We start from the raw sequence: 15492 nt of genomic DNA on the forward strand, positions 1-15492 counted from the left end.
CCCCGAGGACTGTGCCCAATGGCAGCATCCCAAAAGATTGTCCCCAAAGGCAGCATCTCCCAGGGTGGCATCCCCAAGGACAGTTTCCGGTGGCCACATTCCCAAGGGCAGTGTCCCTAAAGATTGTCCCTAAGGACACTGTCCCCAGGGGCAGCAGGTGACCACAAGCTTCCCTGCAGGGAAGATGGCGCAGCAGTTCCCAGCCTTGGTGGCAGCGGCCCCTCTCCTGCGTGGGACAGACGCGTGGCCGCCCGTCTCCGTGTCCCGGCACGGAAATGCCACTGCGGCTCCGGGGCCGGATTCGGGGAAAATTGCGCCAAAGGCAGCGCCGCCGCCTCCCGACGGGGCCGTCCCGCACAACCTCTTGCACATCCCGGCGGAAGCTTGGGCAAGAGCGAGCGGCCGCACACGGCCCGAAATGGCTCTCCCAGGGAAGAGGAAGCGGCCGGCACGGAGCCGGGTGGAGAAATCGCTGAGCGGCAGCGTTTCCCGAGCCCTGACGAGGGCCGGGGCGTCATCGCGGGCACCGCGGGGACAGTCACCGCTGCGTCAGCCCGGGCGCCGCGCGGCGACGGGGGCCACGCGGAGGCTTCACGGTCCCCGCGCGGCGCCTTCGCCGTCCCCATGCGGCGCCCGCAAGGAGCAGCCCCGGCGCTGCCGCTGCAGCCGTGCGGAACGCGAGGCGGGAAGGGCCCCGGCGCCGCTGCCCCGACGTGCCCGGACCGGCCCCGCGCGGGCGCTGGGAAGGAGCCGCGGACGGGAGGGGAACTGGGCAAACCCCGCGCGTTGCGAAAGGTGGAAATCCCGCCCCGGCGGCGCTTCCTCGCCGCGCCGCTTCAAAACGCGCCGCGCCGCCGCACGGTGCCAAACGGCGCCCGGCACGCGGCCACGGCAGCACCGGCCGGCACGGCTCGCGCAGGTACCGCGGCGCCGGGCGCCAGGACGGGCCGACGCGGCGCGCTCGGAGCGCTCGGCTCTAACCGGCTACGCGTTGTCCCCGCAGGTTCGGTGGAGATGGCGTTCGTCCCCGATCTGGACATGCTGGAGAGCGGCAGGTAAGCGGGGCCACGCGGCTGTGCCGGCGGGGACGGAGCTGCCCTGTGGTGGCCGTTGGATTCACACTCTCCCTTTGCTTTTCCAGCCTGAACGAGGAGACCTTTTACGGCCTCGACTCCCCGTGTCTGCAGAAGGTAACGCTGGGGACAGGGCAGCGCGTCCCACCGGAGCCCTGGCGGGGCCGCCGGAGCCGGTTTCTCACATCGCGCCCCCTTCTCCTTCCAGAAGCCCCGTCTGAGCCTGGAGCTGCAGCCCGTGGGCCCGAGCGCCTCCGACGTGGGCATCCAGGTGACACTCGCCGAGGGACCCCCGGCCAGGCGGTTCCGCCAAGCTGCCACCCTGGTGGTGGCGGCCACCAAGCTCTTGAAGAAGCTCTCGCCCCGCGACTTCGCCGACAGCGACCTCGGGAGCTTCCTGGATGCCGTTTTCGGTAGGAGCCGCGGCCGGGGGGGAAGTCACCGGGGGAAGAGGTGTCGGTGGGGGACGTCACCGCGCCGGCGCGTTCCTGCTGACGCCCTGCCGCCCCGCAGAGCCCGTCCCCTTCCAGCGGCTGGAGAGGAGCTACGCGGGGGCCCCCGTGTATCGCTACACCCGCTCGCAGTCCTTCGACATCCTCGACATCACGCACAAGTGCTTCGTGCTGGAGTCGCCCACCCAGCTGGTGGCCTTGCACCTGCAAGGCCCCTCCGCCACCCAGAAAGGTGAGGAGACCCCCCGGCTCGGTGCCGTCCCGCTCCCCTCGCCCCCAGAGCGGCCGCTGAGCCCGTTTCTCCTCTCCGCAGTGAGGCTCAACATCGCTCTGTACCGGCCCAAGAGCTCGCCGGGCGACCCCGGCGCCGTGAAGATGCCCGTGGCGCTGGGCATCAAGGGCTACAAGCTCTACATGTCGTGCGTGATGAGCGGCTCCGAGCCCACGCTGCAGCTGGAGGTGAGCGGAGCGCCCGGGTGCTGCCCGCACCCCGACGCGGCGCCGGGGGCTCCGGCCCTTTCCCTAACCCGGTTCTCGTCCCCGCCGCAGGAGGCCGACGTCACCCGGGACATCGACAGCACCGAGCTGACCCGCTTCATCTTCTACCGCCTGGACAGCCCGGCCGACCGCACCACGAGCTTCGAGTCGGTCGCCTTCCCCGGCTGGTACATCTGCACCTCGCAGCGCTCCAAGGAGCCCGTGGGCCTCACCAACGCGCTGGGCGAGGTGAACATCACCACGTACCGGCTCACGTAGGGCGCTGCCCCCGCACCAAACCGAACCAGCAGTCACTGGTTTTCAGGCCGTATGTACCAAGTACAAGCCAGTTTTCCCCGCGCGGCCGGGAGCTGCCGCCTTCCCTGCCCCATGGAAGATTTATTTCATGTGAAATAGCAGCTCTGGGCCCTGTGGGCCCGAGTCGCCCTTGATTTATATTTATTTATTGCCTCGGTCTATTGCTTTTAACTTAACATGGCTTTTTAAGGTAACTATTGTATTTTTATTATTTACCTGTCTCAGGAATGTATGTATTTATTAGTGACTGAAAACTATTGAAATAAAAACTTGCCTGTGATTGCATTTCTTGGCTTGTCGCTCTCTTGCGGGGAGGTCCAGGATGAAACGATCTGGAGCTGGGAGTGGGTCCTCCTGGCCCCAAACCAAGCTGGGCGTCAGCAGCAGGAAATTCCCGTGGGTTCAGCTGCTTCTGGGGACTTTTTGGTTCTGCGCTGGGTGTTTTTTGCTCTGTCCCAGCCTTCCTCCAGGGAGCTGGGTACAAACTCAGAGCCTGGGGCCACCGCAGCAAAGTCAAGGGACCATCCCAGAGCCCAGGGACCACCACAGGCCCCTGGGAATCACATAGAGCATGAAGAGCACCCGGAGCTCCAGGACCACCCCAGAGCTCCAGGACCACCCCAGAGCTCCAGAGACCACCCCAGAGCTCCAGGGACCACCCTAGAGCTCCGGGACCACCCCAGAGCTCCAGGACCACCCCAGAGCTTTGGGACCACCCCAGAGCTCTGGGACCACCCCAGAGCTCCATGGACCACCCCAGAGCTCCAGGAACCATCTCAGAGCTCCAGAGACCACCCCAGAGCTTTGGGACCACCCTAGAGCTCCATGGACCACCCCAGAGCTCCAGAGACCACTCCAGAGCTCCATGGACCACCCTAGAGCTCCATGGACCACCCCAGAGCTCCAAGGACCACCCCAGAGCTCCATGGACCACCCCAGAGCTCCATGGACCACCCCAGAGCTCCAGGGACCATCCTAGAGCTCCAGGACCACCCTAGAGCTTTTGGACCAACTCAGAACTCTGAGGACCACCCTGAGTCCACAGACAACTCTCAACCCTGTCTTGTGATGGCCTTAAAGCCAGCCTGGAAGCCACCACGTCCTCAAGGGCAAGTGGCCCTGGTTCCCGGCGGGTGGCTGCGCTCCAGAGCTCCCCAGCACTGACCCTACCCTGTCCCCAGCCCCTTGGGACAACCCGGTGCCTCTCCACGAGCCACCCGGGCAGCAGGATGGAGTCCCCCGAGGTTTGGGGAGGGTCAAACGCACCTGCAGGAGGCAGGAGCACCTCTGTGTCCCCGGGGGAACGTCCCCGAGGGCAGACGATGGCCAGAAGCAGGAGCCCGCGCGAGGGGGACGCGTCCCGGCACGGCCCCTCATCCAGCGGAGGGAGGCCGGGCCTTGCGGTCGGCCCCGCTCCCCGCTGCTGTCCCCAGGTGACACTTGGGGACAGCCGGTGACGTCCCCGCCGCTTCTCCGCCCGCAGGGATGAGCAGGGGAAGAGGAAGCGGGAGGCCCGGGGCTCCGGTTCCTCTCCACGCAGCGCCAGACCCAAAACTCCCACGTTTCGTCACGGCCGTGCGTCACTCCTGCCACTTCAGGCCAAAAAACCACAAATTTCATTGGGGACAAGTGCCAGAGGCCAGAAGGCTCCCGAAGGCTTCGATATGAGTCAAACGGAAATGGCTTTATTGTTCTCCAGGTACATTATTTATACCGAGCTTTTCTCGTTGCGGCTGCTGCGCATTGGCGAGGACTACAAAGGACAGTAGCCAGTAACAGAGTTACGACTGGACGACTCTCAGCTTGGCCAGTTTCTGCTCCACGGCCAAAACCTCCTTAAACTCGTCAATAACTTTCTGCTGTCTCCGTGCGAACTCCCCATCTCATAGATACGCTCTAGGCTTTTCAGGGACAGCGTTCTGCGCTAAGGGAACCAGGGATTCCACGGACCAGCTGCGATCCCTGTCAGACAAGCGGGTCCCCTCGGCCTCCCCTGGCCTCACCCTCAACCAGGCCCCGCGGGCACCATTTTGGCCCCCCGGGGCCATTTTGGGTTCCCACGTCTACCCCAGCACCGCCATCCCACTGCCCTGACCCAACAAGCTGCTGCATACACACGCAAGGCACTGGACACTAATTAGCAGGAATTAAGTAATTGGGTTTAATTTATTTGCCGAATCTATCGGCTCTGATCCCGCCTCCCCAGGAGCCCCCGCCCGCGCCTCGCGCTTCCCCTTTAAACGACTGGCCACGCCCCAGCCGGGCCACGCCCCCGGGCCACGCCCTTCTCATTTCCCCGCCCCCACTGGCCCTCGGCGTTGTCCCCGCCCCTCCGGCCACGCCTCAACCAATCGCAGCTCATTTCGCCCGCCCGCCCCACCCCCTCCGCGCTTTCCATTGGCCGGTTTGAAGAAGGCGGCGGCCAATGAGCGAGGCGCGGTCATTGCCGGTGGCGGTTAAGCGGGCTGAGGCGGAGGCCGCTATGGAGCGGACGGGGGATGTTGTGGCGCAGGGTGAGAGCGGGGACACGGGGGGAAAACGGGGCGGGGGCACCGCGGCTATGGGGGGATCCGGGTCTTGGAGGGGACCCCGGTTATTTGGGGCGGGATCTGCGGGTTCCGTGGGGGGAAGGCGCTGGGGAATGCTGGAAATGGGGGGGGCCCTTTAGCTGACAAGGGGGAGGTCTGCGGGGTGAGGGGAAATGGGGGGCTCTGCAGGAGATGGGGGTCATGCGGCAGCCCCGGGGGTGCGGGGCTGGGGGTGGCAGGAGCTGAAGATGGAGAGTTACGCGATAGAAACCGGAGGGGACTAAAGAGTGGCTGAGAGGTGACCCCGAGCACAGTGTCCCCGGGGGTGCCCTTTGCAAAGGAGGTCACTTTGTCCCTGGGTTGGACAAGCCCTACAAGAACCTCACATAGTAAAACCAGGTGACAAGTCTAAAAATAAATAAACCCAACAACACACCATGCACACGAGGGAGAGGAAGACAGGAACCTAAAAAGGAAGGATTTTGTGCTGCGTGCGTGGTGAGGAAGGCCTGGGGAACGCCCTTATTCCTTGCACGACCGAGCAGGAGCAGCAGCAGCAGCTCCCTTTTCCCCACCTTGGCCTCGTGCGGCCGCGGTTGAGCAGCATCGCGCCCCAGCACCGCAGTCCTCTGCTCTTTGCATTTGTAAACAGCTGGTGGGTGATATCACACACATGGGAATATTCTGGGAAAAAAGGATGTTGAGGGAGTGTTTCTGGGAGGAGCGTTGCCAGGCTCAGGCAGGGCGCTCGGGGGACTCGTGCAGCACTTCAGTGCTGTGAACGCAAGAAAAACCCGTTAATAACAACCTTGTGGCGCGGGCACTGCATTTACTTGTAATCTCTTTGCAGAAGAGCGAAGACAGCAGCTCCAGGAGTACCTGGCAGCGAAAGGAAAGCTAAAGTGCTCAAGTACAAAGTAAGTTTGGAGGATATATAGGTGATTCTGCCAGGGTCGCCAATATTTGCCTTTTCTCTGCACTGATTCATGAGTGAAGAGAGGATTCCCTCTTTGCCATGTTCCCCTGCCAGGACCAGGACCCCCAGGGACCAGAGAAAGCTGCAGCCCGCAGTGCCCAGGCTGTGCTCTGGGGTGTTGCTAGCAGCAAGAGCAAAGAAATGGTTGGAATATTGAGATTTCCTGCTGGCTGGTGTGGTCTCTTGTGGGCATTTTCTGAATTTCTGTGATTTTCTCATCTCAGCTTTTGGCTCTGTCAGAAATCATCACATTATCAAAAACCTCAGCTTCACAGAGCAAAGGCACAACTGAATCTCAGAGTGGTTCAGGTTTGACTGCTGCTGTTTTAGTGCCCTTTCTGGGGCATTAATATTGGAAAGGGGCATTTTCAGCTTATTTAAAAGCAAACAACAAGGGGAAGGAACCTGTTAAATAAGGCCCTTATCTTGCACGGTTCCTCTGGAGCCCTGCTGCGACCACAGCTGGCGTTTGCAGGCTGAGAGCAGGGAGACTTCTTTCCTCAAAGCTTTTAATTGAATCTGCTGCTTCATCTGGCAAATCTGAACACTTGAAATCACTCTGGGTTGCAGCAAGAATTTCTCCTGATATTACAGCACGAAGGAGACCATAACATTTGTCCATGGGCTAAATTGTCACGTGCAGGTGCTTGCCGGGGCTTATGCATCTCTTGCCGCAGCGCGGTTGGCAGCAGGGCATCCTCAACCATGATTCCAGTAGATTGGTGAATGAAATAGTGGAGCTGAAAGACTGTTTTTACACGATCCCATTGAATCCTAGTGACCCCGACAAACTTGCTCTTTCCGTACCAAGCGTAAGTGCAGCGGAGGGCACCAGCGGTATCAGTGGGCAGTGCTGCCACAGGGCATGAAGAACAGTCCCACTCTGCGTCGGTGGTTCATGGCAAAGGCGTTGAGCCCTGTGCGGCTACGGCACAAGGATGTGATTATTTATCACCATACGGTGACGTTTCGATCGCCTGCAGCGCGGCTACGGAGCTGGAGGCTGCCGTGAACACCCTGATGAAGGAGGCGACTCGAGCGGGCCTCGTGGCTGCTCCTGAAGAGGTTCAGGATGCAGCACCATGGCGATATCTGGGCTGGATGATTACCAAGTGAGAAGGCTGGCCTCGGGAATTGCACAAATTTCAAGAAATCAGAAATCTCAATGACTTGCAAGAGCAGCTTGGGGCCATCAATTGGGTCCGCCCTTGGATCTGCCTTCTGGCCCCAAACCTTAAGCCCCTGCTCCTTCGGGGCTCCCACAGAGCGTAACCTTGGTAAGAAAAGAAGGTTCAAAATCCTTCTCTACAGCCTGGTAGAGAACCTGTGCACAATAGAGGGTGACACCCTAATTCCAGGCTTTTCATTACAGGAAAATATCTGAGGAGAAATTCATTTTGGTTAATTTCTGTGCAGCCCCTTCTGCTGCAGAAACCATTTTCATTACTTTTGCTGTCAGCAGAACTTATGGCTGAGGTGACAACGCTGGATGTCAACCTTTTGTGCTGCTTTGCTGTCTCCACACAAAAGAAAAATAATTAATGTTACAACACACTTCCTTGACATCTTTCTGGTTTCAAAAAAGCTTCTTGTAAGCTCTGGCTGAAACAGCCTGAGGTGCTTTAGATAATTAATTTTTTCTGCTGTTAAATACCCTGATATTTTGTTTGACTTTCCGCAGACCCCACGTAAAGGGCCACCCAAATCCACTCCTGAAGCCACTCGCTAAACCGGGGCATGTAAGTAGCAAAGTCTTTTGAGTCTGGTTTCCATCTCGTGCTTGGGGCAAGTCCGTGCAGAACAGGGTAGACAAATGGCCGGCAGGTTGCTAAGGAGCTGTGCAAGAACACAGATTGTTTCACAGAGGACTGTGGCCTGGGGGACTTCCCTGCGCTGGTGAGCGCTGCTGGGGTGTTGTGGCATCGCTGTGTTGGCACTTGCTGTGTCACTCCTGGTCTGGGGCAGGGGGGAGCTGTCACGGGGCGGCCACGTCGGGGTCTCTTCCTCGTTTTGCTGCTTTCGTGGCTGGATTTGGCTCTGTCTGTCCAGGTGGCCAGGAGCAAGGAGGACGTCGTGGAGAGGGGCGCGCGTGCGGAGGAGCAGCCTGGTGTCCGAAGCGCCCGTCGCGCCGGCCTCGGCCCTCGGCAGGGCTCCTCCGAGCCGCCCCAGGGAGCAGCCGCTTCGGAGCGGCGCTGGAGGAGCACCCGGCTGCCCAGCACCAACCCCTCCGCGCGGCCCGGGGCGAAGCTGCCAACACATCCCCCTTCCCACCGAGGCGCAGGAAGGACGGAGGAAGCGGCCGCGGAGGCCGTCGCTGCTGCCTCTGTGCCCCAAGCACCTCACTCCCTGAGCAAGGGCCTGCACGAGAGGCTGCTCTGTGACAAAGAGAACCTCCCAGGACAGGTCCCTGGGAAGGCCGCGCTGAGCAGCAGGCTGGGCTCTGCTGGCGACGGTCACAGGAGAGCGCTGGCTGCCAGGCAAAGCTCTGCCACCGCATCCAGAGCCACCCGGGACCCAAAAGGCACTGTTAAGAGTGTGGAGCCCATTCAGCATGGACCGGGGAAATCACTGCCAGGCTCCAAGGACACATTGCAAACGCTGAGCAGCAGAACGCGGGTGCTGCAACGCCCTCCATTACAAAGTATCTCCAGGACCCAGCTTCATAACAAAGCAGGGGCAAAGCCCGAGAGCGCTAACCTGGCAAGGCTGCCCCTAGGGAAAGCAGCCAGCACGCTTCCCGCGGGGGATTTTAAACATCACAACAGAGCCCCTCAACTGAAGCGATCTCCCACCAAACCCCCAGCCCACGGCGGGCCCCGAGGGGCTGCGAAACCGGGGTGCCCACAGAGATGCAGCCCCAGGCCGGGCAGCTCCGGGCGGCAGCCTGCGGCGAGCGGGGAGACAGGCAGGAAGGATGCAAAGGGGGCGCCTCAGGGATGCGCCGCACCGGCCAAGGCCACCGGCCCCACGACCGCCACACACAGGGCCCCCAGATCCAAAACTCAGGCACTCGAGGCTGGGAAAGAAAGGCTTCAACAGGCAGCGCTGCCGACGGCCAGTGTGCAGGCGAAGCGCGTGCCCAAGACCCCGACACCTGAGGATCGTAAGTAAGTAGCACCTTTGGTCTAACCCATCGCTGCCTCCCTCCCCTTTCATAGAATCACAGAATCCTTAAGGTTGGAAGGGACCTCTCGAGGTCATCTAGTCCAAAGTCCTGCACACGCAGGGTCACCTAGAGCACGTGGCACAGGGCTGCGTTCAAGCGGGTTTGAAGATCTCCAGAGAAGGAGACTCCACAACCTCTCTGGGCAGCCTGTTCCAAGGCTCTGGCACCCTCACTGTGAAGAATTTTTTCTTTAAGCTCCTGTGCAACTTTTGGTGCTTCAGTTTGTGGCCATTCCCTCTGGTTCTGTCGGTGGCCACCACTGAAAAGAGACCAGCACCATCCTCCTCACTGCCTCCCTTGAGGTACTTCTAGACACTGCTCAGGTCCCTCTCAGCCTTCTCTTCTCCAGCTGAACAGGCCCAGCTCCCTCAGCCTCTCCTCACAGGGCAGATGTTCCAGGCCCCTGATCATCCTCGTAGCCCTGCGCTGGCCTCTCTCCAGCAGCTCCACATCCCTCTTGTCCTGTGGAGCCCACAACTGGCCCTCAGTACTCCACAACTGGCCCTCAGTACTCCACAACTGGCCCTCAGTACTCCACAACTGGCCCTCAGTACTCCACAACTGGCCCTCAGTACTCCACAACTGGCCTCACCAGGGCTGAGCAGAGGGGCAGGATCATCTCCCTCGACCTGCTGGAGACTCTTCTTAACGCACCCCAGGCTCCACAGGCTCCAGAGGGAGAGTAGCTCCTCTTGGGTGGTGGTGACCTTGATCCCTTCATCCTTTAACAGGAAGCAGTTGCAGGAGTGGCTGGCATCCAAAGGGAAGTCCTACAAGCGGCCTCCTATGATGCTGCCTCCAAAAAAGCCATCGAAAGAGAAGCTGCTCTCCAAGAGCCGTGTCCAGGGCGAAAAAGAGAAGAGCCCAGAGCAGTTGCTCTTGGACAAGATCAATAGTGTCTTTTCCAACTGCCTGGAGTACATTGAGAAGGTGGGAATGGGGAAGGAGCTGCTCTAGGAGGCTCCCAGTCCCTCAGAGAGGAGGGCTGGGACCCCCTCGGCACCGCAGGGCGGGAGCTTTAGCGCTTGCCCAGGGCCATGCGGGAGAGCAGCAAAACCCCAGCGCAAAGCTGGGCTGCCCAGCCCCGCTCCCTGCCCGAGGGCACGAGGACGGCGCTGACCCCGCGGCGCCCCCAACGCCCCGTCCGCTTGTTTTGCAGGGGGGCCCTTGCGAGGGGCTCCTGGAGATGCTGGCCCGCGTCCCCGGCGCCGAGCGGTTCGGCCAGTTCTGGGTCTGCAAAGCGAAGCTGCTGGCCCGTGCGGGCCCCTTCGACGCCACGGGGCTGTACAAAGACGCAGTGTGCGCCGGGGCCGTGGTGAGTACGGAGCCCTTCTCCTCGGCTGTTCCCCAGCAGCTTCCCAGGACATCCAGGGGCTTGGATTTGGGAAGCAGCAGCCCTGGCTGTTGGTGAAACCTCCCTCTTAAGCTGCAGCCATTTGCTCCCAGAAAAAAAGGCACCCTGGGCTTTAATCCCCAGGATAATGCTGGGCATTTGCTGCAGGAGGAAGGGGAAAATGAGTGGTTTTCTCCCAGCTGTAGCTTGGAAGCAGCCCCATCTGATGGAAAATTTGCAGCCATCCAGCGTTGTCCCCAACACGGGGGCAGCCCCAAAGCCGTCCCGCTCTCCCGTCCTGGAGCGCGGCCTTTGTTCCCAGCCTTGACCTGCCCTCGCTTTCCTCGCAGCCGCTGCAGGAGCTCCGGGAAGTGATCGTCGGCATTTTGAAGAGCAGGAAGAGGACGTGGGAGGGCGACGCGTGCCTGGCGGGGCTGGCCGGCCCGTGCAACGCGGGGGAGGCCACGTGCTCAGCGTGTCCCAGCACCCCGGCTGAGTGTGACAGGCCCCATCCTCCTCCAGGACATGGGGGTAAGATTCCTGCACGGCGCTGGGCCAGTGACACCTCCAGAACACGAAGCCGGTGCCGGAGCGCTGTGCTGGGGTGACCCCTCCAGAACTGCAGCTTTCCTCCTGCTCTCCAACCACGCTGCCCTTTTCCTCTCTCCTGTCAGGGGAACAGGCGGAGCCGCCTGTTCTTTGCGAGCCCGTGACACCGTGTCCGAGCGAGAGGCTCCACGCGCTGGAGACTCCCTGCCTGACGGGAAAGCGCCTGCCCGGCTCCTCAATCAAGTTCCAACTGCTCTCCATCTCCAGGTGAGGTCCCCACCTCGCTCCCCTGCCTGTCCCCGCTGCCACATCTCCTGCCCATCCCGTCCTCTTCCCGCAGTGAAGGCCGCGAGTGGAAGCTCCTGACGCCGGTGCGGCGCTCGCGGCGCGTGGAGTGGGCTGGGAGCCGCTACCCGCGGATGCTGAAGGACCACGACACCGTGGTGGCGTCTCTCAACGAAATCCTGGCCTGGGAAGAGGAGATCAAGCTCCTTTTTCGAAACAACAAGGCCTTGCCGGAGTTGGCAGAGCTGGAGATTTGGGATTTGTAGCCACTGTGTTGCTGGGCCTGGCAGCCTGTTGGCTCTCCTGTGATACTGCTTTTATGTTGCTTTTATTAACTACAAGTCTGAGCATCTTTTTACAAATAAAAAAGAGTTTAAAAACACAAGTGTGGCCAACCCCAGGATGGGGACAGGGATCTTGGAGCTGTCTCCAAGCCCTCCCGCTTGGTGTGACATCCATCTGTGACTACCTGGACACAGGTTCAGGGCCCAACATCAGCATGGGTGATAGGGGGGGGACACCGGGCATAGAGCCCCGCGGTGGCTTCAGGTTCCCGGTGCCACCTCCGCAGCAGGGACATCGGGACAGGCATCGCTGCAGGCGCCCCTGAGCGCGGTGACAGCGCGGGGGTCCGTCCCTACCAGCGCGGGGGCCGTGCGGAACAGGTAGCTGAAGGGGCAGCAGGGGAAGTTGAGCACGGAGGTGCCGCAGAGGTCAGCGCATGAGCTGGCTGGCGAAGAGCGTCTGGCGTGAGCTGCAGCGGAACAGGCTGCCCAGCTGCCCAGGGCTCAGGTCCAGCTCGTGGGCGACTCTCTGCGGGCCGGAGCGTCAGGGGCGCCCGGCGCAGGGGACGCGGGCGGCACCTGCATCTGGTGCTTGATGGAGCTGATGTCGGGGCGCTCGCTGCTGCTGCTGCCCCAGTCCCTGGATGGGGGGAGACCTCGTGAGGGCTCAGCCACGCAGGGAGCACCCACGGGTGCCTCCTGGCCACTCATGGTAGAGCTCGGCCAGCAGGAGGTCCAAGCGCCGCAGCTCCTCGAACAGCTCTGCAAGGGCGACCGGTTCAACGGGGACGTGGCCTGCAGGCGGCTTGGCCACCTCCAGCGGCGCCGGTGTCCCCAGCGCGGGCGCCCGGGCGCCACTCACTGCTCTTCTCCATCCACACGTGCAGCTCGCGGGCCAGCTCGGGCACCACGAGGAAGGGGCGCCAGCCCGCCCGCTGCTTGGACTTGAGGATGTCGCCAAAGATGTGGTCGCCCATGTAGAGGATGTCTTTGCCCTTGAGCCGCGTTGGCGTCACCCCCACGGATGTTGGCATCACCCCCGCCGTCCCCCTGCCAGGGGGGTGGCATCGCCAGGGACACTCACCGAGAGGTGGACGCGGTCCATGGCCTCGCGCACATCCTGGAAGAGGCTGCAGAAGGACATGAAGAGGTTCCCGTGCTTGTAGCCGGTGGCACAGCTGCAACAGCCAAGAGACGGGAGGGTGACGAGCCGGTGCCGAAAACACCCTTTCTCACCCCAAAACCTGAGGATTCCCCCCCATCACGCCAGCTCCCCTCTTACTTGATGTATCTGGAGCAGAGATTGGAGAAGTCCACGAGGCAGGTGTAGAGATAGAGCTCTGAGGGAGAAGGCGGGACGCTGGGGGGTGGCATGGACATGGGGGGGACAGCGGGTGCCGGGGGGACGGTCTGGGGGGCCGGTCTCACCCGTGAGGTTGAAGAGCCTGTTGAGGATAGGGAAGCGCTCGGTGTCATCCTGCTGGATGAACTTGTTGGGGTCATAGCAGAGGATTTTGGGGAGCGGGGGGGAGCTGCAAAGTGCTGTGGGGCGGGGGGCACCCGGCGGGGGCCTTTGTCCCTTGTGTCCCTGTTCATCCCTGCTCCATCAAAGATCAGCCTACAAGTTTGTTTTATATCAAACGGGAGCAGATCGTCCCCCCCGAAGATACCATCTATGAGGGTTGAGACCATGGCAGAATTAATCCCTTTATCTGCAATTGCTTTAACAATCGCTTGTACGTCCTTAGGTTTTATCAGCGAGTGGACCCTCTGTCCCGCCTCCGTCACCCGGACCGGGACCGCTAGCGCAGCCGATGGGGCCCAGTCGGCACACGCGATCTTTATTTCCTTCCAGTCCGTGAGGGGGGTTTCTTCCCTTCGCGGTTTTTCTTTATTTCGAATGGGAATATTTTGGCTCTTAGCTCTGTTGCGGGCGGGCTGTTCCCCCCGCCTTGGCTCGCCCCGCCTCCTACTCAGGGAGGCGCGTTTTTTCAAACGGCCGCTCTGATTGGTTCTCAGCGCCTCACTCGGGCTTCTCTGATTGGTTCTCGGCCCGTCACTCGGGCCTCCCTCACCTGTCCGGTCACGCCCACCACCTTCTCCTCCTTGTTCTCCTCCCCCTCTTGTTTATCTAACGGTTCCGGCTGTTCTTGTTCTTCTCCCCCTCTTGTTTATCTAATGGTTCCCGGCTGTTCTTGTTCTTCTCCCCCTCTTTCTTATCTAATGGTTCCCGGCTGTTCTTGTTCTTCTCCCCCTCTTGTTTATCTAACGGTTCCTGTCTGTGGGAGCATCCTCGCCCTGCCCTTCTCCTTGTGGCTCAGCGCCATTTTGGGGGGCACAGGGCGGTGGCCTGACCCAGGTGTCTCCAAGCTCTGACTTCTTTTCGATATTTCTGGCTTCCTCGGCTAGCTCGCCCCAAACAGATTTCGGCTGTTTCTGCTCCTCTGTAAGCGGGACGGGGTTCGGGGATGGAGGGGACGTATCGCCCCCTTGCAGATCTTTAGGCTCAGCAGAATCACCATCATCTGGGGGGTGCAGAGTCTGTGCGGCTGCCCCGACTCCTGTTTTCGGGGTGGCCAACAAACAGTCCTGTACCACCACCCAGGTCTCCTGCTCTCTCATAGCTTTCTGCAAAGCCTGTACAACTTTTCCCCAAGCCTTAAGGTTTTTCCCACAACCCGAAGACATCGTCTCCTCGGCTAACGCCTTGGTACATTTGTCCCACACTTCAGGGCGGAGAATATCCACCGGCTGGTCTATAACCTTAATTTTTAGAAGCCTCGCAACAGCGAGAGTAAAATCTTTTGGCTTACAATCAATCCCCCAATATTTATGTAACTGCGATACGACCTTCACAAGGGCTTCCATCCTCCTTGTTGGTTTGGGAGCGTCCTCCCCGCCGGGCTGGTCCAGCCGCTCCGGCCGCCGTTCACCCATCCAGGCGATGATCCCGGGTTTTGGCACCGCTTGTTGCCGTTCACACGGCGCCGCGACCTGGTTCAGGGACGGCACGGCGACCCCCCCCAGGCCGCTCGGGCCATCAGCTCGTTGACACCAATGCGGTGAACGGCAAATGGCGTTTATTGATGGGTAACAGCTGAGGTTTACAACGTCACATCCGTCTGCTTATACCATAAACTGACACCATTGGCTATTAGGGGCCCTATCTTTCCGTACAGCGCGATATCTTCCGGCCGACGGACCCGCACTACCTGCAATATTTCCCCCCTCCCTGGCGCCCTCACCCCTGAGGAAGCGGCGGCCGCGGGCGCAGAGCAGCAGGTTCCCGTGCGAGTCCCCCTGCAGCAGGTTGCCCAGGAGGGGGTCGCACACGAGGCCCCTGCGGCGCCGGGGGGGACGTGGCCCCGCTCGCCGCGTGGGGAAGGCCGGGTCGGAGCGGTAGCCCAGGGTGGCGCTGGGGTAGCCCGTGGACACCAGGCGCTGCAGCAGCAGCTCCAAGGCCAGCGCCTCGTACGAGGGTGACTTGGACACTGCGGGGTGGGGGGACAGTGTGGGGGGGGACAGGCCGGTGTCCCCGGGGTCCCCGCGCGGCGCCGTCCCTACCCGCCAGCGCGTGGTCCATGGCGAAGCCGGAGCACTTGATCTTCTCCAGCGCCAGGCTGCGGCTCACGAAAATCCTGCGGGGGTAGGAGGGGGTCATGGAGGGGGGGACATGGGGTGTCCCCGCTGCCACCCCCGGCCGCCGTGGGGACAGGGAGCTGCTGTCCCCGTCCCGTCCCGCCCCCTTTGGCTCCGGGCGCGGGCCGCAGGGGAAGTTATTGGAGGGGAAAAACGGGCTTTTCCCGGGAAAACCGGGCGGGGCGGGGGTGGCTTTGGCATCCTGCGGGTCGCTCCCCCCATCCCAACACGCCCCATCCCAGATCCCGCCTCCCCACGCCCAAATTCCACCCCCTCCAAGATCCGCCCCCCGCCCCATTCCAGCCTCCCCCTCCCCGCTCCCGCCCATCCCGCCGCCTCGGGCCGCCCGCGGGCGCCGCTTTAACGGGGCCGCCGCGACCGCCCCGCCCCAGGCCCCGACGGGGCGGCGGGG

The 15492-nt window shown here is 61.7% G+C and overlaps 3 protein-coding genes and 1 long non-coding RNA gene across 4 annotated transcripts; 2 read left to right on the forward strand and 2 right to left on the reverse strand.

Annotated features, from left to right (window-relative positions):
- The first annotated feature begins 773 nt into the window (after positions 1 to 773).
- On the forward strand, positions 774 to 2521 carry IL1B (interleukin 1 beta). Its single transcript, XM_088521405.1, is given in 7 exon segments — positions 774 to 919; positions 1004 to 1055; positions 1142 to 1250; positions 1252 to 1486; positions 1587 to 1757; positions 1839 to 1984; positions 2075 to 2521. Coding segments are annotated over 6 exon segments (909 nt in total). The 5' UTR covers positions 774 to 919; positions 1004 to 1014; the 3' UTR covers positions 2282 to 2521.
- Positions 2522 to 2642: 121 nt separating this feature from the next.
- On the forward strand, positions 2643 to 11423 carry CKAP2L (cytoskeleton associated protein 2L). Its single transcript, XM_088521499.1, has 9 exons — positions 2643 to 2664; positions 5699 to 5765; positions 7506 to 7563; positions 7874 to 8931; positions 9722 to 9920; positions 10150 to 10305; positions 10674 to 10737; positions 10998 to 11139; positions 11213 to 11423. Exons 1-9 carry the CDS (start codon positions 2643 to 2645, stop codon positions 11421 to 11423), a joined length of 1977 nt encoding a protein of 658 aa, XP_088377625.1.
- Positions 11424 to 11839: 416 nt separating this feature from the next.
- LOC148595297 (uncharacterized) lies at positions 11840 to 12089 on the reverse strand. Its single transcript, XR_015913192.1, has 2 exons — positions 12021 to 12089; positions 11840 to 11970 (listed from the first exon to the last, which is right to left on the reverse strand). It is a non-coding gene; the product is annotated as an uncharacterized LOC148595297 (long non-coding RNA).
- Positions 12090 to 12108: 19 nt separating this feature from the next.
- Positions 12109 to 15102, reverse strand: LOC148595298 (cytosolic purine 5'-nucleotidase-like). The gene is made up of 7 exons (XM_088521500.1): positions 15006 to 15102; positions 14654 to 14932; positions 12870 to 12983; positions 12724 to 12781; positions 12526 to 12619; positions 12304 to 12436; positions 12109 to 12203 (listed from the first exon to the last, which is right to left on the reverse strand). Exons 1-7 carry the CDS (start codon positions 15100 to 15102, stop codon positions 12109 to 12111), a joined length of 870 nt encoding a protein of 289 aa, XP_088377626.1.
- Positions 15103 to 15492: the final 390 nt, after the last annotated feature.

This window comes from Tinamus guttatus, unplaced genomic scaffold (assembly GCF_059628265.1).
Source record: "Tinamus guttatus ecotype Peru unplaced genomic scaffold, ASM5962826v1 Tinamus_guttatus_pri_ptg000123l, whole genome shotgun sequence".
In the NCBI taxonomy this organism is placed as follows: Eukaryota; Metazoa; Chordata; class Aves; order Tinamiformes; family Tinamidae; genus Tinamus; species Tinamus guttatus.

Bases quoted from the DNA above. Each gene is read 5' to 3' on its own strand.
- CKAP2L (XM_088521499.1), top strand. From the start codon at position 2,643: ATGAAACGATCTGGAGCTGGGA. The intron at 2,665-5,698 runs GTGGGTCCTCCT...ATCTCTTTGCAG, and splicing joins GAAACGATCTGGAGCTGGGA to AAGAGCGAAGACAGCAGCTC. The intron at 10,738-10,997 runs GCGACGCGTGCC...CTCTCCTGTCAG, and splicing joins CAGGAAGAGGACGTGGGAGG to GGGAACAGGCGGAGCCGCCT.
- LOC148595298 (XM_088521500.1), bottom strand. From the start codon at position 15,102: ATGACCCCCTCCTACCCCCGCAGGATTTTCGTGAGCCGCAGCCTGGCG. The intron at 12,984-14,653 runs GTAGTGCGGGTC...CCCGCCCCACAG, and splicing joins GGAGGGGGGAAATATTGCAG to CACTTTGCAGCTCCCCCCCG. The intron at 12,204-12,303 runs GTGAGTGGCGCC...TCGCCCTTGCAG, and splicing joins CGTGTGGATGGAGAAGAGCA to AGCTGTTCGAGGAGCTGCGG.